Below are 22,489 nucleotides of genomic sequence, written 5' to 3' on the forward strand. Positions count from 1 at the left end.
TGCTAGATCTGTTCATATTCCACTTTAGGCATAAAATTTCTTTGAGCAAATAATTATATTTCAGCATTAATTCTCAATCTGCATGCCAACCAAATGTGGAACTCAGACAATATACAGAATCAATATCTTTCTGAGTTATCCACTGAAGCAGAAACCCTGTATATTTGTGCAAAGATCTAACATAAATGAAAATTATCCTAAAAATAATAATAAATAACAAAAATATGTTTGCCCAATAGGAGCTACAGCTTCCTCTTGACCACAAATGGGAATTGTGAACACATGTGGTTGTTGCCATGACAACAAACACTTGCATTAAATATGCTAATTAAACAGTGACCAATAAATAACAAAATTTCTGAGCTGAATATGTGGCAATCTCATTTTCCACAGGTAGGTTTGAACAAACTGGATTCAGCCCTTCACTTAAATACGTACACTGTGACCAACTTCATTTGTGAGCCTAAAAAATAAGTTTGAATATGGTATATTCAAAATGTTCAAAATACTAAAGGCAAGTAAAAGATTTCTGTACTTTCAAATTTCATGATTAATACAAACCTCTTGTGAATTTGAGGGTCTGATAACTTTTCATATCTGGGATTGTCTATATTCCTAGCACAAAAGAATGTGGTGTCAAAGATTTGCCATATAACAGGGCAGAGAACTTAGAACTGTGTATATCTTTTGAAGACGTTAGTTAAAGATTACAAGAAACTATCCTTGTTTTAAATAAGCCAGCTATCAGTGTGTTATTTACTGATCCTGAGACTACAAATGGAGCTAAATGATCCAAGGTGCTGATACGGAATCTGCAAATACACAAACTCTCTTGCAGGGATGCTTTTGGTCTTTGGGCAGATTCATAACTTTGGTACCGAATGCCATTCTTCTGGTGATGGTTGAGTGTTTTTGAAGCGTGGCCTCATTTGACTGGCAGCAGACACTAAAGATCCTAAAAATGGCTGCTTCCTAGGCCTCATGAAGAAGGGACAACTGCAGGTGGAGCCATGAGCTCACCTAAGCAAAATAATTCCCCCTATTTGTGCCCTTGCATCCACCATGTTCATGCTTGTTTGTTAACAATACCTCTTGGAAAGAAAATCAGTAAACTGTGGCATATAATTACGAGTCTCCAAAATGGTGTTTCCCCAAAAGGAGGCAAAAGGAAGTCTTCTGTTTGAAACCCTTGGGAGCCACAGCCAGTCAGGGTAGACAGTACTGGGCTAGATGGAGCCTGGTCTGATTCCTGTTCCAAAAATGAATGGGCGTCATGAGCACTAGCAGCAGGGGTGTCTACCACAGAGAAAGCCGCAGTGGTTAGGCCATTGAACCAGGATCCCAATCCCTGCTCAGCCACAAAGCTCAGATCTCTCAGGCTCTCTCTCAGCCTAACCTACCTGAAAGGAGGATGAAACAGAGCTGGGTGAGAACCATAAGTTCTCGTGACGTCACTCACAGGGTCTCTGCCATGGGAGCATATTCATCCAGTGCTTTTCAAGCTGCACTGGCTCCCGGTGGAGTACAGGGTCAGATTTAAGGTGCTGCTTTTGACCTTTAAAGCCCTTCACGGCCTAGGACCCTCGTACCTACGGGACCGCCTCGCCTGGTATGCCCCACGGAGAGCCTCAAGGTCCATAAATAACAACACCTTAGTGGTCCCAGGCCCTAAGGAAGTTAGATTGGCTTCAACCAGAGCCAGGGCCTTTTCAGCACTGGCCCCAACTTGGTGGAACGCTCTGTCTCATGAGACCAGGGCCCTGCAGGATCTGATCTCTTTCCGCAGGGCCTGTAAGACAGAGTTGTTCCGCCTGGCCTTTGGATTGGAGCCAATTTGATTCCCTCCGCCCCCTTTTTCTTTTTTCTTTTCCTTCTCCTGCAATGAGGCTCCATTTTAATATTTTAATGTTCCATTATTTTAATGTTGTATTTTATTTTTGTTTTTAAGTTGTAATCACTCATCTTGTTTTTATTATTGCTTGTAAGCCGCTCTGAGCCCGGCCTTGGCTGGGGAGGGCGGGGTATAAATAAAAAATTATTATTATTATTATTATTATTATAAGTCTCTCCATATGACATCATAGGGTGGGATAAAAAAATAATGGTCAAAATAAGGAGCAAGGTCAAGTGGTCCTTGTCTCCAGGTGATGCAGGCCTCTGTAAAGGGACCCCTGACCATTAGGTCCAGTCGTGACCAACTCTGGGGTTGCGGCGCTCATCTCGTTTTATTGGCTGAGGGAGCCGGCGTACAGCTTCCGGGTCATGTGGCCAGCATGACTAAGCCGCTTCTGGCGAACCAGAGCAACGCACGGAAACGCCGTTTACCTTCCTGCCAGAGCGGGACCTATTTATCTACTTGCACTTTGACGTGCTTTCGAACTGCAAGGTTGGCAGGAGCAGGGACTGAGCAACGGGAGCTCACCCTGTTGCGGGAATCCAAACTGTCGACCTTCTGATCGGCAAGTCCTAGGCTCTGTGGTTTAACCCACAGCGCCACCCGCGTCCCTATAGGCCTCTTTAGTTAGGACTAAAACCCTTCTGTTCTCATTCTTGATACCTGTTTCTTCCCCATGCAGTCAGTGTTTCTCAAACTTAGGGGCCCAGCTCTTGTTGGACTACAACTCCCAGCATCCCTAGCTAGCAGGATGATTGGAGCTGTAGTCCAACAACAGCTGGGGACTAAAGTTTGGGAAACACTGTACACTATGTGGTGTTAACTGGGTTTGAGCTGTCCACTCCAAGGAGATTTATGAACAATTCCGATGCATGCCTGGAACTCTGCAAGGGGGAGGGCAGCTTGGAGGAGGAGCTGCAATGGAAGTGTGGTTGGCAGGGTCCTGGCTGAGGGTCCTTGTTCCTTGGATGTTTCTCTGCTTCAGATTACCCGTTCTCTGAGCTGCTTCCCCCCTACCAGAACGGGTTGTCAGGAGTTTATTATATACATGCCATGCGTGACGTCGCTCATTTTCATGGGAATTGTATTGTTTCTGCATTTTTGAAGGACCTGTGCACAGTTCTCCTCATTTGGAACAGAGCAAACCCACAGCTCCTGTGCCTGTAACTTGTGCGCATTCAGCTTTATGTGTATGGCAACTGGCTTACCTCTCAGAGTTACAATCCACAGCCGCCATTAATGAACTACCGTGCCCAGAATTCTTGGGAGGGGGAAACTGTGCTTCCCATGTGCTTTAAAGGCCTGGTGTGTGCATAGCTGTACACCTTTGTGCTTCTGGGCTGCTTGTGTACATTACTCATTAAACACTCCACTGTCTGCTATATGGTGCTTTTCAATTTTTATTTCGGATATCTGAGCTGGGTTTTTTTTTGTTTTAGTGTGCCTGCATGTCAAAAGGTTTATTATTTCCTTTTAGGTTGGTGAAAGCATGTCACATATCAAACTACACCTCCAGAAGACCAGAACAAACACACGGGTCATTTCTGTTCCTGTGATGACCAACCACCTACTTTTGGGGGAAATTGGGTGTGTGAGTTGTTCTGCTTATGAAATCATATCCTGCTTAAGCTCTTTTGCTACAGCTTTTCTTTCCCCCTTTTTCTTTTAAAAAGAAGAATTATATTTGTCCTTCATGACCCTTCACCTGATTGTTCATTTACCGGTATATGATCTGCTGAATGCTCAGCAGCAGTTTTCAACAGTTTTCACTTATGGTTCTCAACAGGTACATTAATGCAGAATAGTCCATAATGTCATGCAGAGATCCTTGGGGATCCTGCAGTTTATTTCCTTTTATTGCAGGAAATAAGCCATTTTCAAGCCCAAATCAAAATGTCAGAATTGTGGCTGCCCCTATTCTTGAATGGAACTTGGTTTTGTTTTCATTTTTAATGGAACAGAAAAAGAGATTGGAGGCTTGTTGCCCTCCTGCTTGGAAATCTGCTGCCTGGAGCAACTGCTTTGTGCTGTTTTATAATAAGATTTATGCCTGCCATCTGCTTTCTGGTTTATTTGTTTATGCTTCACATTCAGGAATCCCGTGCCCACTGGACCAGAGTGTTTGTTGTCGTTCTGAAAGGCCGGTGTCGTTGAGCCGATGCTTCTCCTCACAGAAGCCATGGCTGACTCATCAACTGCAAGTCTCACTGCCCTTCTGCATGTGTTGTAACCATTGTGGCCTTTGTCACGTTTGCTTCCCATTTACCGGAAACACAGCTCAGGCCTTATCCTTTGTCACATTTATTTGCCGTTTGGTGTCTCAGCAACACTGCCAGGAAGCAAGGCTGCAGGTTGTGGCGTATGAACATCTCTCCAGCTATCCTTCACAATGAAGACAGAGGCAAAGAATCTGTCTTCCTTCGGTTCTCCTTTGCACCTTTGTCCTCCAGCACTTCTCTGGCAGACTTTCCGCTTTCTAATTACTGGAAAAAGAATATTTATTATTAGTTAGTATCAGAGGGTGGCAACTGGATCTTCACCCATGTGTTTGATTGCATTAAAGGTACCCCTGACCATTAGGTCCAGTCGTGGCCGATTCTGGGGTTGCGGCGCTCATCTTGCTTTACTGACCGAGGGAGCCAGCATACAGCTTCCGGGTCATGTGGCCAGCATGACTAAGCCGCTTCTGGCGAACCAGAGCAGCGCACAGAAATGCCGTTTACCTTCCCGCTAGAGCGGTACCTATTTATCTACTTGTACTTTGGCGTGCTTTCAAACTGCTAGGTTGGCAGGAGCAGGGACCGAGCAACGGGAGCTCACTCCATCGTAGGGATTCAAACCTGTCGAACTTCTGATCGGCAAGTCCTAGGCTCTGTGGTTTAACCCACAGCACCACCCGCATTCTGAGCCAATTTCTTGTGGTGTTGGGAGAGCATTCTTCCCCCCACCTCACCAGACCCTTGACACACCTTGAGAGCTAGTGTGCCATAGCTGCTAAGTGCCCAAGGAAACGTGTTGGTTTAGTTTCCTAAAGATCAAAGCAGCAGTGGAGGTTTGTCTGTTAGAGCAAAGGGGGCACTGCCCCACCCTTCTGCCCTCAGCCCATCTGACTGCCTCCTTGTGTGTGGCTGCCATTTTCCTTGGCTCCCCCTACTGTTGGGCCCCCAGTCCGAATTGGCACCTGGCGCCACTGGCACTCATGGATCAATGCCGTAATTTGGAGCAGGGGTGCGGGTGGGGCATTCAGACATGCAGTTTTCCTGATTTAACACCCCACTGCTACCTGCTATTTGTTTCATGTGGGAAATGTACACACATTCATTCAAGTGAACCAAATAGCTGCTTGGCTATAAGTCACTTTGGATTGCCTTGGGCAAGATAACAAATGAAATAAAATAATAAAAATAAACGATAGTAACAGCAGACTGGAGTGGTGGCAATAAAAATGGGAGAAATGGCATGTGGAGGATGGGTTAAGGCCATAGCTGTCAAAGTTTCCCTTTTTTAAAGGGAAATTCCCTTATTCCGAATAGGATTCCTCGCAAGAAAAGGGAAAAGTTGACAGCTATGATTAAGACCCTCCAAGAGCACCTGCCTGATTTGTCCCTTTTTTATACCATCATGTCAGATATTGATCTGTTAGAATCTTATTTCTGCCATGGACTCACCTTCGGTACACTGCTCTGTCTCTGTAACGTGGCGGGAGCAAGAATAATGATCTACTTGACCAGTTTGTCGACCGAGCTAAAGTACGCGAAGTGCTTTGAAGCAAGTGAAATGTTCCGGAGCCGCGAAGAGTTTCCATGCCGCTTTGGCGAAGTAGCTGCGCGCTCCAAGTTCAGCATACATATGCCGCTTACTGAGAACGACTCGCAAATGAAAATTGCAGCCTTCCGGACAAGCGCACGTTGCGAAACGTGATCCTAAGGCTGCCCTTGGATGGGGAAACCAGACCCGCGGAGTTGAAAGGACCGGGATCCTCCTCGGGGCAGGAGGATTTAGGATTTGCAGACGCGCCGCTTTCCCTCCGGTGACAAAGAAGAATGCGCGGGGCGCCTCCCCCTCTTGCAAGGATCGCCCCGGGCGCGCTGCTGCCTTTTTTGTTGCGCGCGGGTTTCGCAGGATGCAGGTGCGCGCAGCTCGGCGGAGGGAGGGCGCGGGGCGGGGCGGGCGCGGGGCGAGCCGGCCCCCTCGGGGCTGTGGGGCGGCCCGTGGGCCGAGCTGCCCCCTAGAGGCGCCTTCCCGCCGCGCGCGCCCCGGCCCAGCCCCGCACGCCCCGATATAAGCGGCGCGGCCGGCGGCCCGAGAGCGCAGTGCCTGGCGAGCGGCGCCCCGAGAGGACGAGCGAGGCGCGCGGAGACGGCGAGGTAGGGAAGGGAAGGGGAGGGAAGGGAGGGCGGCTTGCCCGGGCTCGTCCCGCCGCCAGGCTTCTTTGTTCGGCGCCGGCCATCGGCCCCGAATGTCTTTGTGCGCGGCGACGGCGAGCGAGGCCGCTTCTCCGTCTGCGGAGCCGAGCGCGGCTCTGGCCAGGGAGGGCGAGAAGCGGAGCGCCGGGCCAGCCGAGCCGCGCTGCTTCCCGCGGCGCTCCTCTCCGGACATCGGCGTCGCCAGAGCGGATGGAGGGCGTCCCGGGGCGGGCATCTTCCTTCGGGAGAGTTTCCTCGTTGGGGCTGCCGGCTGGGCAGCCTGATCGCCAAGCGAGTTGCGGCACTTGGGCTGCTCGTCCATTTCCAAATGCATGATTTTGGGTTGTTCAGTGGGGCAGATCAGAAATAATAACGAAGTGCCTGGAATTGCAGCCTGTAGCCCTATTGATAGGGACCCAGGTGGCACTACCATGCACACTGAAGAAAGTGGGGCTTACTTCTGAGTAAGCGTGCAGGGCATCAGCCTGCAGAGCTACAATGCTGACCACATGTCCTTGGGGGTGTGCACATCAAATGCACTGTGGTGTTTTGGGATGACATTGCACATGTCAAGGGACTCTCAGCAGAAATGGGCTGCGGGCAACAGTCAGTGCTTTTGATCCTCAGTGCTAGTCAGGCCAGTTAACAAAGGAGATTTACATCAAGGGGAAATGCTTTGGCCACATCACAGGAATCTGTATGAGGACTGCACTCCTAAGCACACTCATTAGAGAAGTAAGTCTCATTTACCCTAAGCAAACATACTTAGGATGGTAGAACTCAAACCAACAACTTCAAGTTACAAGAAAGGAGATTGCGACTAAACATCAGGACGAAATTTCTGATAGTAGGAGCTGTTTGACAGTGGAACAGACTCACCAAAGGAAGTATTTTAGCAGAGGTTGTGTGGCCATCTGTCATGGATGCTTGAGCTGAGATTCCTGCACTGCAGGGGGTTGGACTAGATGACCCCTGGGGTCGCTTCCAACTCTACAATTCCGTGAGTCAAATGATTCTAGGATCACAAAGCCACACTTTGAAAAGCGAGAGAACTTGTCACCTGCTCTTTTGTATGCGTATCCCTGTTTCAATAGGAAGCTAAACACCCCTGGAGAAAGAAGAGCTGCTTTTGTGTTGTTGTTGTCATTTCTTGGGGTCAGGCAGTCTAGTGGAGCTCCTTCGCTGACAAGCATTCAGGGGATGGGCAATAAACAGCCACCCTGTAACTTTCAGCAGTAACGAGGAGTTGTAAAGTTACTCTGTTTAGTTGCTAAAAGCAGGATAATGAGGGTTAAAAGAAAAAAGTCAGAGTGCCTCATTAAAAGTTTTATGATCCTCTGAAAGTATTAGTGGGCATTCCCAAGAATGTTTTATTCTGCAAAGTTTCAAGGCTATGGCAACTTTTTGTTTGTTTGTAAGTTTAGATGTTGCCGTTGAGTCTCAGACTTGCAGGGGAAAGTGACAAAGAGTTGTGCAAAGAGGCCCGTGTTTCTCTTCCCTGAATTTTCCACCAGCAGAAGGTCTGATTCATTGCCAAAGGGTTCCAGGAACAAGTTTTCTTTAAAAAGAGAAAGAGACTCCTCCCTTGCCTTGCACATTTCAGATGTTTCTGTGTGTTTGCCACTGTTTTATTAAATAAGCTACAAAGAGTGAAATGTTAAATGTTCTTTTTGTCAACTTTTGTCTAAACAGAGCAGGCGTTAGGTAGGAAGATTCACGTGGTTTGATGGGGGAAGAAGCAAAGTGTGCCACAAAGACACTTTCCACAAGGAATCATTTTTCTTTGAACAAGCTGATATACTTCAGCAAGACACCACACCAGAAAGAAAGGAGTCGTGCTGTTATTTTAATTGACTTTATTAATAGGTAGCAGCATTGCCTATAAATGTCTTCCAATATCGCATGCCATCTAATATTGTCTGCCTAGTTTTGAAGGTGTAAAATGGTATTAAGTTGGGTTCATGCCCTGTTGGTTTGCTTGATCTCAGTCACAGAATCAAAGTTGGGGAGCTGTTGGCAGGATAGCTTTGTGAGCTTGTGGAAGAAGAGCTAAAGGAAATGAATATTCAGAATATTTAGCTAAGACGTTCTGTGGGTGGTTGAGAAGATACAGAGCAACTTTCATGTCTGTTTTTCAGATACACTGCATATGTTTGCACCCAGCCTTGACAACACAAATAAGACTATCTGATGTAGAATAGGCTGCAATTTTTTTCTACAGCTCCTTTATCATGTCTGTTTGAGGTGATTCTTTAGGGCATTGGACTACTGTTTTTCAGGCATGCTTAATAAAAGTGAGTGATGTGTTTGACCTCACATTGAGCTAATTTAATTCTCTTAATCCAATTGTTCAGATCCTGTTCTTACACTTGGATGGACTGGACTTGGTGGTTCTGGCTTGGGATGGCAGTCAGGCGGATTCTTAGAAATACTTCCAGAGTTTTGCTTTTAACAATTGTAGACAAAGAACATCAAGTCGCTCTGAAAATATTATTGAATATTTTAAAAGCCCTTCAACAGTGGATAGACTAAAGATTTCAGATTTTTAAGACCAACAGAAGTTATGCCAATAAAATAAGAAATTTTGTCTTTGTTTTAATATTAACCATAATAAATGTTGCTGTGGAATCAGGTGTGTGTGGGGGGGAGGAAGAGAGAGAGAGAGAGAGAGAGAGAGAGAGAGAGAGAGAGAGAGAGAGAAATGTGTAATAGGAACACTATAGGCTCAGTATTCTACTCCTTATGCAGAATGAAATGATAGGCTGACATGGCAGAATTCTGGACTGTGTCATTTCGGATGGCAAGTGTAGTTCTGTATTTTTTAAAGCTCCCTCTCTTTAAAAAACACTTTGTTTAGAAAAGTGGGATAAAGATTTGCCCAGCCCCAGCCCTTGATGTACAAGGTAGGACATTTTTTACATGGGAAACATTCAAAATAAGAACCCATCCTGCAGTCTGAATTTCACCACCTGATTATCCATAATGGGCAGAATGATTTGAAGTTTGCAGAATTGGGTTCTGCATATTAATTCCAAAATGCCAAAGGCCATGTTAAAAGTAAATTTGCAGCTATGCAGTAACAAAGGCGGGTGCTTTAACTCCATCACGCTTTGCTTCTTGAAGGCAAAGGGGACAAGGGGAGCTATTTGGTTACGGCAGCAAACATCCTCTCACAGAATCAAATTCTTTCTTGGGCAAAGGAAAAGGAAAGGGCGAGCTGGGAAATCAAGTGCCTGGGAGGACTTGGTTTTTTATGTATGAAGAGGATGAATGAATAACAGGGAAGACTGTATAGATCTTTGTTTTCCTGCTATGATTCCAGATGTGGACTGTTTCAGAAACCTGATTTCTCTGTCATCCAACCCACCTGCAGTTCCTTTAAGTGCTGCCTTAGAACAGTTACCCAGCCTGCCATTCTCGCTGCCCTTCTAAATCGAGAGTAAGGGGCAGAATAGCTCTGGTCTCCCTGGCCAGAGGACTGAGACCCCCCCCCCAGCTCTGCTTACTGGAACAATCCCAGACAATAGCCAGATGGGTCTTCTACTGCAATTGTCTTTGGATATGGCTGTCCCTGATCTTCAATATCAACAGCTAATCCCCGTGGCGATTTGAGCATATCACTTTTCTGGCTGCGGCTGAGCATTGTTGGCATGCAAGCATCTAAATAGCACCATGGGGTCTTGCCACACAAACATGGAGGTGGCTGCAGAATAAAAGTAGACTGGGCAGCACAGTTTCTCAGGCCTGTCCTGGGAGACTTCGGACTGCATGCGATAGGACCTCAGAGCCATTCATTAACAAACAGTCAAGATTGCTTTGTTTTACGTTTCAGCTGGCACACTGGGCTAGACTCCCTTGCTATTCTGGGGTGAGCACTGGCAGGGGGCCACAAAGCCTACAATCGGCTTAAATCCTTTTCTTTCATGGGCTGTTATTCTATCCCATTGCAGGGAGGAGGGGCATGGCTTTTGCCAGAGAATAGGAACTCACCCAATTGTTGATTTCACCGTGTTGATCTAGCACTACCCTTGATCAATCTGAGCTCCTTTTTGAAAACATTTGCTTAAAACTCACACTGAAATTCTCATTGCATTAGTTGGAATGTGATTCTTTTAGTGGGACAGTTAAAGTGTAATGAGCTGTTGATTCCACAACATTAAACCAAGTTACTTTTAATGTGCTTGACTCAGTCAGGAGATTCCTTTTCCAGTTTCTATTTCCATTGTGGTGATAAGCCAGTCCTGTCAGCTGCAGTAAGATGATTAAGGCAAGTCAAAGCAAACATGCCTGAATCCTGCATATAAGCAAGTAAAACTACATTTTATTTTCTAGTTTAAGCATGATTGAAACTTCTTTTCCACTCACCCCTGTCCCATCAGATTGTAGAGTATTAGTAGTAACATAATTCTTTAAAGCAAATAAATGATTTTACTAGCCAGTTAGTATTAGGAAAGTAATGGGTAAGATACATCTAGACAATTTAAAATAGATATGAAGAACCCCTTTGATGAATAAGCTAAATAAATGTGTTGATTTCCTTCATTTACACAAGTTGAATACAGCATTCCAATTGTGCAGTTCCTTGCATTGCTTTTGCACTGAATGTCAGAGGAGCAGAGATGGGAAGAAGAAAGGGTAGTACTGTAATTGAAAGCCCTCCCAAGGTATAGAAGTCCCAGGGCTACAGTCTAAAAGTCATGTGATGCAGCAACCTTGTTGAAGCTAAGCAGGTTTGGACCCATTCAGTACCTGGATGGGAGGCCACCTGGGTAACTTAAGGATTCCCTTCTTTAGCTTCCTGGTGAAAGGGTAGGATAGTAATAAACTTTTAAAAAAACTTAACAATGAGGATTATAAACTTATTTTATTTTGGGGGGAGGGGGAGGAATTGGTTATAGCTCTAAAGCAGGGTTTCCCAAACTTGGGTCTCCAGCTGTTTTTCGACTACAGTTCCCATGATCCCTGACCGATGGTCCTGCTAGCTAGGGATGATGGGAGTTGTAGTCCAAAAACAGCTGGAGACCCAAGTTTGGGAAACACTGCTCTAATGAGTTCCAGCTTCTCTGAGTCGTGTGGTTGTAAATGACATGGCTTTTTTTTCTTGCTAATAAGATTTTCTTGTTGGTATAACTTAAATTTTTTTTAGTATCAACACGAGTTGAATGCATAGAAATATCGCATCTCTGCCCCATGGACATGCCATTAGATGTCCAAATCAGCGGCAGCAGAAGCAGTTAGCGACTTGCAGGTGAACGAGCAGTGATGAACAGGGATGTAGAGAACTAAGTGACATGGGTGGTGCAGGCAGGTAACGTGGGTAGTTTCATGACAAAATTTCGCACTCTTTTTATTCCCTTGGGAAACATGTATTTTAACCAAATTGTTTTTGTGAGGCCTCCTCAGTCTGTTTTCATGAAATATGAGGAAGATGGCCCTGATTCCCTGATAGCCACATGTTTGTTTACTGATACAGTGGTACCTCTGGTTACAAACTTAATTCGTTCCAGAGGTCCTTTCTTAAGTTGAAACTGTTCTTATCCTGAGGCGCGCTTTCGCTAACGGCGCCTCCCGCTGCACGACTTCTGCTTGCATCCCAGGGCAAAGTTCGCAACCAGGAGCAACTACTTCTGGGATAGCGGTGTTCAAAATCTGAAGCGTGCGTAACCAGAAGCGTTTGTAAACAGAGGTACCACTGTATCTAGAACTGGGCCAAAATGACCCAGAAATTCCTAGGCAAATGTTTTTTACAGAGACATTTCATTTTCTCACCAACCTGCTTTTCCTCTGAATATTCTCCATTTATTTGTGTGCCACCCCCTTCATGCTTGATCTGGGACATTGTGGAGGATGCAAAATGGAGGCTATGTTGCCCCCATGGTTGCTGCTGCTGTTGCCAGTTGCAAGAGCAGCAGTACCCAAAACAACACCACCCCCAGTTGGGAGGGAAGAAAATAAAAGAAGTCGTTTTACTGCCACTGCTAATGGTGAGTCTCACACTCAAGCAACTGTTTAAGAATTTATGTTTCCCTGGATAAATGTCATGAAATATACCCCAATGTTTCTGCCCACAAATAAAATGCAAAACTCTGAGAAGCCTTTTGCACACTTGTCAGAGATGTACCTAAGCTCCCTTGCACCACTGGCAAGGAGGTGTATTTGTGCTCCCCCCACATCCCTTGTGCCCTTGGCAAGGAGATGTACTGGCACCTCTGAAGCCAGGAGAGACCATGGACAAGAAACTTTAAAGTGTTGCTTTTCATTGCCTTTCTCTTGGGAGGGAGCCCTGGAGGGCTGCTCGATGGCCCATGCCAGTGACCGGATTCCTCCACCGAGCCACCCAGAAATGCCTGTGTGCTTATCAAAGCCACCCAGAGCAGTGGCAGGGCAGCCAGTGAGTAGGCAGCCAGTGGGGCAGGCTCCTAGCCACTCCAAGCCAGAGGGAAGAGGCTTCATTTTTGTGTCCCCTTCTCGGCCGGGCCTGTGCCTTTGGTGGTGGCCAAGCTGGACCAACCCCCAGATCTGCCTCTGCACATGGTGCTATGTCTGTTGATTGTTTTTAAAACAAAAGAAACCTGCAAATCTTGGAGAGGTCGTACCAGAATTTCTGATATATATATTTTTTCAGTAGAGGGCAGTATATTCTGAGTAGTTGTACTAAAACCAATCTTGCTTTGCCAAGGCAAACAGTGTTCCTTTCTCTGGAAAAGCATACAGTTTTAACACTTGCAGGCACACACGCAAACACACATACGCTCTGTATTAATATCTTGTTAAACACCATTTGACAACAATAAGAGTGGGATTAAAATATATTGCAGGGGTTGGTGACATGAACAAACAAGGGATTACCTCAAATCAAAGAGAAGTGGGTGAGTCTTTGTTGTGAAGTTGGATGAGCTCTGTGGCATCTGTCCAGGGTCCTGAGCCTCGATGATGTGTGGATGTTTGTCTGTCTTGTGAAAAATCTCAGTAAAGAAAGATAAATCAGATTGTGTTAGGGTCAAACTAGGTATGATATGGTACATCTATGAGCTTTATGCTCAGATAAACAGGTTTTGGTGGAGGTAGGCTAAAGAAGCTCAATGGGAGAAGGCATAGAACCCATGGCTAAATTTGCCTTTTCACCTAACTGAGTACACTTTCCGTACTGGATCTCAGCACTGGAGAAGGTGACATTTTGAGGACAGACCTTGTATGTGAGGAGGGCTACCCTCCTCTCCACGCATGCAACCCCTTTGCTGCTAAAATATAGCTTCTTCCTGATGTTGGGAGCTCTGGGTTTAAACAACAGATTTGCTACCATCGTGTTTCTAGTTTGGTCCTCAGGAAGGACACTGGAGAACCCAACTTCTCTTTATTTTTACTTTTTGTATTAAAACTTGCCTTATCAGGTCAGCTTACAGTGAAAGATTCAAAACACTTACATAAAGATAAGACAAAAAGAGCAAATCTGTGCAGAGTTAGTCCCTTTCTGATCCTGTTCTCTCTCTTATCCAATACTACAGCAGCTTGTGGAGGAGCAGAAGAGAGAAAGAGAAAGAGAAAGAACTTGGAATGGACAATTGTGGGGCATAGGTTTGTTGGTGTTTTGGAAATAAACAGATGCTGCACCTTATACACCCTAGAATTAGTGAAGCAGTTGGGCTGGGCATTTAAATTGCATCTTAAAATTCAACGTCTGTATAAACACTATTAATCCATAGATTTGTCCAACCAGCAGATTAATAAAAACAACTTCAGTTCAGCAGCCTCACACCCCAGGATTTTTCGAAAGATGAAAGGGAATTGACTGGATTGGCCTTTTTAGAAGGGGAGAAAGCCACCACGAAGAATATCCTGTGCTTTTCACTAGATGACCAGGGCATTCTGAGTGGGGTGTTCCTTGCCAATTGGGGGGAGATAGAAGAGAAGGTGTTCATTCAGACACCTTGATCCTGACAATTCAGAGAAGCCTTTCTGAACCTTGGGTTCCCCGATACTGTTGGACTACAACTCCCATCACCCCTGACCAATGGTCTTGCCAGATAGGGATTATGGGAGTTGTTGTCCAACAACACCTGGGGTCCCAAGGTTGAGAAAGGCTGAATTAGAACCTGAAAGTTTTTAAAAAGCAAAGCAGACCATATTACTTCTAAGTGAGCCTGCAACCTGACCGGTAGCCAGCGTAGTATTTTAAGGGCAGATGTAACATGTGTCCACCATTGTGACGTGGGTAACTTGGGTGAAGCTGCCATATTCTGGACCAGGTGCAGTTTTCAAACTCTTTTCACAAGCCATACCACGTAGAGGGCACTCCAGTACTCCAATCTTGAGATCGACAAGGCATAGTTCCTATTAGCCGCTTCCTTCTTAGGTGGATGGAAGGCAGCCGTGGTTCTGCCCCAGGAGGAGAGGGTTGAGTTTCCAGCTCCATGCTTTACCTTGACAATATGAGGGCTGTTTCTCATTATAACTAACTGAATTGTGGCAGGGAGTAAAAGAAAGCAGCTGGTCATGGTTTTGTACCTCCTACATAACCACATCTGAGCTGCCCACAATTTTTCACTGCCCTCCTCTGTTCAGAAGACTTCTCTTTTGCTTCAGTTGTCCACAGCATGCATTCCCAAAGCAGTCTCTTGATGGCTGCAGATTCAGTCCTTCCTGATGTTATGAGAAGGATGCTTTATCCAGTGTTGCTGATTTCATTTGGTCTTTGGTCGGTCTGCAGAAGCACGCCTTGGCCATCTTGCCAGACGTTCCATTACGAGGGTGATGTTTAATGGGGAAGAGGGAGCTCTGAGATGTTCATAAAAGGAGGTTGCCAGATAAGTACTTTCTTGGCTTCCACATGTAACTGCTTGCTAAATCAAATTAACGCTGCCCCACAGGCTAGAGTAAGCAGAGAAGGGAGCAGGTTACTAGTTCAATAGGCAAGTTCTGTAAAAGTTGGGCCTGGCAACCATCCAAACAGGGGTAGCGGGTGTAGACAACTTTGCATAAAATAAGTACAGTCGTACCTTGGAAGTCGAATGGAATCCATTCCAGAAGTCCGTTCAACTTCCAAAATGTTTGAAAACCAAATCGCGACTTCTGATTGGCTGCAGGAAGCTCCTGCAGCCAATCAAAAGCCATGGAAGCCCTGTCGGACATTCGGGTTCCAAAAGAACATCTGCAATCCGGAACAATCACTTCTGGGTTTGCGGCGTTAGGGAGCTAAAACGTCCAAGTTCCAGGGCCTTCGACAACCAAGGCACGACTGTATTGGAAATGCATAATCTAACTCTTAAAGGTGTGGTTGGGTTGTGTATGTTTTCAAAGGGAAGAAACAAATGCGGTCATTTTCAACCAGTCCTTTGACTTCCATATCTCCATGTCTGGGGTGGGGGACCTTTTACAGCCTAAGGGCCATGTTCCTTCATGGGCAGCCTTCTGGGGGCCACAGTGGTGAGTAGAGTGACAGGTATTATTCTTACCTTGTACAATAAATGTTAGTGGTTTCTATAAACACCCCCAGCATGCACACTCCATCTCACATCCCCCCCACCGTTCCAGGCAACCCAGAGTCCAAGAGCCCATTCCAGTTGCGCAGAAGCACAGAGTGAGCTACAGAGCAGGGCTTCTGAAGGGGGCTTGGCCATGGGGTGTGTGGCCTGGTAACAGCCCCAGGGACCATACTGAGAGGCCTGGAAGGCCACGTTCAGGCCCAGGCCTAAGATTCCCCACCCAAGCTCTGAAGTGCCCGGCAACATTACTAAAAGTTTCCGCCTTCTGATACGTAAGTGGCAGGCATTCTTTTGAAAAGCTCTAGGGAGCACAAATCACAGCACCTCTCTCTGTGTGTAGGCACATTCCAGATCCTAGAATACCATGCACTCCTCAGTGACTCATGCATCCCATAATACATTAAACTATCCTGAGTTTGGAGAGCAGTTTGTTTGATGAAACTGCTGCCAGTGTGGAAAGTTGCTGGGTGGAGAGGGGGCGTGGCATGTCCACCTACCTGAGGAACTGAAATACACCTGGCTGGAGATAGGCTCAAAAGTGTGATTGTGCCACAAGGCCAGAAAGGCACCCAACTGTACATCTTAGCCTCTGTGTCTGGGCACACGTGCCTGGAATGCAGTGAGATCTGATGTGAAGAAATGGTTGCCTTCTGTCTTTGAGCTTGGGGGTCACGAGGCGCTTGCTCTCATGTTGACACAGCGCCACCCAGAGGGCACCACTGCACTAGCGCTCCTTGGAGCCATTCAGCATCTCTCTTTAGGCTTTGCTAGGTCTGTTGCCACCACCGTCTGATAGCAGCACAGAGACTGGCCACAAAAGGAGATCAGAGATGAATGAAGGAGAAGGGCTGGATTCTGGTTTCAGTGCCATGAGTTTAAATTTTCAGAACTCTTCTGAGCCAATGTAAATGATTACAAGGGGATAAGACAACCTGCTGGAGTTGCTCAAAGATAAAACCATTGTTAAATCAGAAAAGAGCAGTTTCTGAAGGCTTTTAGCCATTTCTCATCCTGACTGATTCTCGTAATAACTGCTGCTTCAGATCTTTCAGTTCCAATATATTTATAGCAGTGAGATTCAGTTAGTTTTATTCTAAATGCTTAAAAAGCTGAAAGAAATGCCAAGCATTCTGGAGAAGTCTCAATTGTAAGTCTTTTTCTTTCTTTACATATTTAGCTCTCAGTGGTACTTCCCCGTTCCTCACATTCTCATATACTTCCAGCCTTCACAGTAATCCTTTCCACTTCTGACTACATAAAATACCACCACTGTCCCTCTGTTCTGTGAAAAAGCTTCACTTATTGAATTTCTGCCTAATCCATAACGTTTATGCACATTTTTCTAGAAAAATGAGCAAGTCACACCACTGCATCATGACAATCTACGTACAATATACCCATATTTAGAAGACTATGTGCAGTATTAAAACCTATATTTCAGCAAGTGGAGTCTAGCTAAAAACAGTGTGTTGTGGGGTAAAGTCTGCCTTTCTCACAAAGGCAGGCTTAAGACTTGCAGTGCAAGTGGTGTATCACTCGCCATACAGGGCAGGAGGGGTGGAGAACCTGCCCCCTGGCTTTTTCTCAACCCCCCCCCCCCAATTGTGGAGGAAGATTTATATCGGCTCCATACTGGCATCAAGGAGGAGTGGGAAGCCTGAGGCCTCTGAGACAAATAAAGGCTGCACCTGCCTGGATGTGGAATAGAACAGAATAGAATAGAATAATAGAATAGAATAGAATAGAATAGAATAGAATAGAATAGAATAGAATAGAATAGAATAGAATAGAATTTATTATTTATACCCCGCCCATCTGGCCGGGTTTCCCCAGCCACTCTGGGCGGCTTCCAACAAAGTATTAAAATACAGTGGTCTGTTAAACATTAAAAGCTTCCCTAAAGAGGGCTGCCTTCAGATGTCTTCTAAAAGTCTAGTAGTTATTCTTCTCTTTGACATCTGGTGGGAGGGCATTCCACAGGGCGGGTTCCACTAGCGAGAAGGCCCTCTGCCTGGTTCCCTGTAACTTGGCTTCTCGCAGTGAGGGAACCGCCAGAAGGCCCTCGGAGCTGGACCTCAGTGTCCAGGTAGAACGATGGGGGTGGAGACGCTCCTTCAGATATACTGGGCCGAGGCCGTTTAGGGCTTTAAAGGTCAACACCAACACTTTGAATTGTGCTTGGAAACATACTGGGAGCCAATGTAGACCAGTGTTATGTGGTCTCGGTGGCCGCTCCCAGTCACCAGTCTAGCTGCCGCATTCTGGATTAGTTGTGGTTTCCGGGTCACCTTCAAAGGTAGCCCCACATAGAGCGCATTGCAATAGTCCAAGCGGGAGATAACTAGAGCATGCACCACTCTAGCAAGACAGTCTGCAGGTAGGGAGGGTCTCAGCCTGCATACCAGGTGGAGTTGGTAGACAGCTGCCCTGGATACAGGATTGACCTGCGCCTCCATGGACAGCTGTGAGTCCACTAGCTGCATCATGGAGGAATGGTGGGATATAAATGTCAGAAAAGCAATCAAAGTAAAAAAAAAAAGTTTTATCATTGATAAATGATATGGAAAGGAAAACCAACTATATAAAAACCAATCTGGTCTTCATCAAAACACTATTGCACAGGGTCATCCAGTGAAATTAACTGCCTGCAAATTTGGGAGAAGCAAGTGTGAGTACTTCTTCACAAAGTGTGCAATTGGTCTATGAATATAGTTGCTGCAGAATGTTCTAATAATCACCAGCACAAATAGTTTTTGAAAGTGCTACATAAATTTGAATAATTTTATCAGTAGTTTATCAATCGTTTTTCAGTAGTTTTTGACTATAATCTGTGGGGAAAGAACCTCCAGGCATTGCCCTTCTGACTAGTGTGTTTTACCTTGGGCAAGTAGTGAGAACAGTCACATAACTGGGTTCTCTAAATTTGTACTTGTATCCAGATAAGGCGTTCCTTCTTATCATTCGCTCTCACAACTTCTTTGTGTGGAAAGGAACATCCTAATACTGTAAAAAAGCATTTTGCCAAACCATTCAGTCTGTGCCAAGAGAACCCAAGATAAATACATTAAATAATTGCTGCCACCATCACCTCATGATAAATGTGGTAAAGGGTGTGGAAAATCAAATGGCTGTTGTGGTAGGTAGATATCAAATTCTGAAGCAGCAACTTTTGCCTTTTCAAATTGCTTAGGGCCAACCCAAGGCACGATGATGCCTCATACAATGAAATATAAATGGCACCTCTTCTTCCACTAATGAACACCTGTGGTCTTGCCCAGCTCCTCTTCATGTCTGCACAACTCATGCAGAAGAACTTTCCAGTGAAAATGTCATGGATCAGATCTGTCTGTCATCAGCCTTGCCACCCTTAATGGCATCCCAAACCGCCACTTGACTTAATGTAAAGACTCCAAGGTTATTTAGAAAAAAATGGTTGGGGGTTTACTGGGCAAACATTGCACTTCAGTTCTCAATTTTATGCAGCTTCATCAAAAATCCCACTAAAATTGTAAACGCCTTGAACACTGATCCAGCCATCAGCCATTCGATTTTAGTGCTTTCTAAAGCAAGGGATGACAGTGTTTGCCAGCAATTTTCAGACACTTTGATGGGTTTATTCTCGTGGGAAACCTGAGTATTGCAGGCCAACCCTTTAGCCTAGAATTGTAGTTTTGAAACTACTAGGGTGAGCAGATAGGATACATTGATTATATTGAGAGCTGTATGGTTTAAGTTATAGATAACAGACACCCAGCAGTTATTTAACCCTGATGTCGTTGTGCATCTTACAGCCAGAGACTGCAGTCCAGCAGAACTATCACTTAAAGAAAAAGTGTACAAAATGCCAATGTTTCCTTTCTACTGTTTTCTGAATATTTTTATGGCAATGGTGGTAGTTTGTTTAAAATCTGAAGGGTGTCGTGTAAGATGCCACTTAACCAAACATTCAGTGCACAAATTGTCTCTGGACTGGTGGTCAGGTTATTTGGGATGAAGGCATTTGTTTAAAAATGGCTGTTTTTGTTAACCAAGATGCTTATCCTTTCTCTTCTTTCTGCTTTGTTTTGCCTTAGGCTGCCTCCATCCCAGATCGACCAGCTATGAATACCATTGATTTGCCAACCCTATTTGAACATGTGGAAGGGGAGAATTTCACTGAAACCAACTTGACTTGTGGCAGTGGAGACTGCATCACTGTGGACTCCTTATCATGCCCAGCTATGCTCAACAGAAATGCCCTGCTTTACACCCTCTCCATTTTTTATATCTTTATATTTATGATAGGCTTAGTGGCCAATTTTGTGGTTGTCTGGATGAACTTCCAAGCCAAAACCACTGGCTACGAAACGCATCTCTATATCTTCAATCTAGCCATTGCCGACCTGTGTGTGATCATCACCCTTCCAGTCTGGGTGGTCTCCCTTGTCCAGCACAGCCAGTGGCACATGGGAGAGCTCACTTGCAAGATCACTCACCTCGTGTTTTCCATCAATCTATATGGGAGCATCTTCTTCCTGGCGTGCATGAGCGTGGATCGATATCTCTCAGTGGCCTGCTTCACAACCTCCAGCAGTGTTAAAAAGAAGAGGATCCGCCGTTGCATCTGCATCTTTGTCTGGCTTTTTGCTTTCTTTGTGTCTATCCCCGATACCCACTACCTGAAGACCGTTTCCTCCAACAATGAGACCTACTGCCGCCCCATCTACCCGGAGGAGAATGCTAAGGAGTGGCTGGCTAGCATGGAACTGAGCTCTGTCATTCTAGGTTTTGTCATTCCTTTCCCCATCATTGCCATTTTCTATTGTCTCCTGGCAAGAGCCATATCTGCCTCTAGTGACCAAGAGAGGAAGAGCAACGGGAAAATAATTTTTTCCTACGTCATTGTGTTTCTGGTCTGCTGGCTGCCGTACCATGTCGTGGTCTTGCTTGACTTGTTGCTCACCTTCCATTTCCTTCCCTTCAGCTGCCAGATGGAGAGCTTCCTCTTTGCGGCTCTTCATGTCACTCAGTGCTTGTCTCTGGTTCACTGCTGCGTCAACCCCATACTCTACAGCTTCATCAACCGAAACTACAAGTATGAGCTCATGAAGGCGTTCATCTTTAAGTACTCTGCCAAAACAGGCCTCACCAAACTAATCGATACTTCCAGGGTATCAGAAATGGAGTACTCTGCTCTGGAACAAAATGCTAAATGATCACAGCTTCACAAGAGACTTTTTCTGTGCTCTGTCTTTAGCTGGACAATAAATTTGACCTAATATAATACAAATACAAACATGACTGTGCTTTTCTCGGAACAAATCATGTACCACCAAAATACTGCATTTTAAATGTTTTCTTGTGTTATTTCTGCCATTAGCTAGTCCACACTGTTCAGTTATGCTATTGGGAGTGGGAGGGAAATATATAGTAAACAAAGCTACGTTGTGGTAAAGATGTTCCTTATTTTATTATATCCCAGTTGGGGAGCAGATAGCCCTTTCCCTAGCTATCTTCCCTTGACTTCACTGTATACATTTTTACAGTGTGTATTTAAAGAAAGCAGACCTCTATTTTATTGCTTTTGCAATTATACTGGAAAATCAAATATATTTAATCATGCATTTGAAGCTTCTTGTCATCAAATATAGAATGCTGTCCTTTTAATGTTAGAATTCCATTCAGTTTACTGTTGTAAGAGTAGTACTTATAACAATTGTTAAATGAAAAATATATGTTCTTCTCTTCTAAGATGGCCTTGGCAACTTTTTTGTGGCAATATAGTTGTAATTTAGATTTTTTAAAAATATAATGCTCATTATACCATGTGGTTATTGTGTAAAGATGTGTTTCAAAACCCTCACACACTTATTTCATTCAGTGTCCCAGCTCCTTATTTGTAAATTATTTTTTGAAAAAATAAATATATTTGAAAACGAAGCAGGAGTAGCATTTCATTTATTTATTTTACATTATGATTTTTACATCTCTTTCTGCAAAGGAAGACTAATCAGATACTCTTTTTAGAGGGGGACAGTGGCGTCTACCTCCCAATAGCATCTGCACCATGGTAGCAGTAGACAAGGCAGGCTCCCTTCCAAGGGATTGTGAGATTTCCCATGAGATTCCCAGAGGCTGGAAATAAAAGGGCCTTATCTTTCTCTGACGGCCTCCCCCTCCGTGGCTTGGACTATGGTCAGTGCAGGAAACCAAGGGAAAGAGTCCCTTCCTTCCTTCCTTCCTTCCTTCCTTCCTTCCTTCCTTCCTTCCTTCCTTCCTTCCTTCCTTCCTTCCGGAGCTGCCTCAAGACTCTTTAAAGTGTTGATCTGTCACTAACAAATATAGGTAGGTAGCCGTGTTGGTCTGCCATAGTCGAAACAAAATAAAAATTTCCTTCCAGTAGCACCTTAGAGACCAACTAAGTCATACCATACCAATACTCATACTCAATACTCATACCAATAAAAAACTTAGTTGGTCTCTAAGGTGCTACTGGAAGGAATTTTTAAATTTTGTGTCGACTAACGAATATGTGTGCCACAATTTTTTGTTCTGTTTTTTTTTGCTGCAACAGATTAACATGGCTGCCTCTCTGTAATTTGTAAACTCCAAATTACGTGTCCTTTTTACTTGCTGTTTTTACATCCGCATGTTGATGCTCTAAACATTGTATTTTGAATGCTAATGCTTCGTTTTGTAGTTAGACATGCTGTGGCATTCACTAAGCC

At 45.0% G+C, this 22,489-nt stretch overlaps 1 protein-coding gene across 2 annotated transcripts; it reads left to right on the plus strand.

Annotated features, from left to right (window-relative positions):
• The first annotated feature begins 6,113 nt into the window (after positions 1 to 6,113).
• On the plus strand, positions 6,114 to 21,701 carry ACKR3 (atypical chemokine receptor 3). 2 transcript variants are annotated; one of them, XM_081181924.1, is made up of 2 exons: positions 6,114 to 6,261; positions 19,856 to 21,701. In XM_081181924.1, the coding sequence occupies exon 2, from the start codon at positions 19,883 to 19,885 to the stop codon at positions 20,975 to 20,977; it is 1,095 nt and encodes a 364-aa protein (XP_081038050.1). In that variant the 5' UTR covers positions 6,114 to 6,261; positions 19,856 to 19,882; the 3' UTR covers positions 20,978 to 21,701. The 2 variants fall into 2 exon arrangements, with proteins under 2 accessions (XP_081038050.1, XP_081038049.1); XM_081181923.1 differs by lacking the exon at positions 6,114 to 6,261 and adding an exon at positions 6,985 to 7,035.
• The last annotated feature ends 788 nt before the right edge of the window (positions 21,702 to 22,489 follow it).

This window comes from Podarcis bocagei, assembly GCF_964188305.1.
Source record: "Podarcis bocagei genome assembly, chromosome: 1".
Classification (NCBI taxonomy): domain Eukaryota; kingdom Metazoa; phylum Chordata; class Lepidosauria; order Squamata; family Lacertidae; genus Podarcis; species Podarcis bocagei.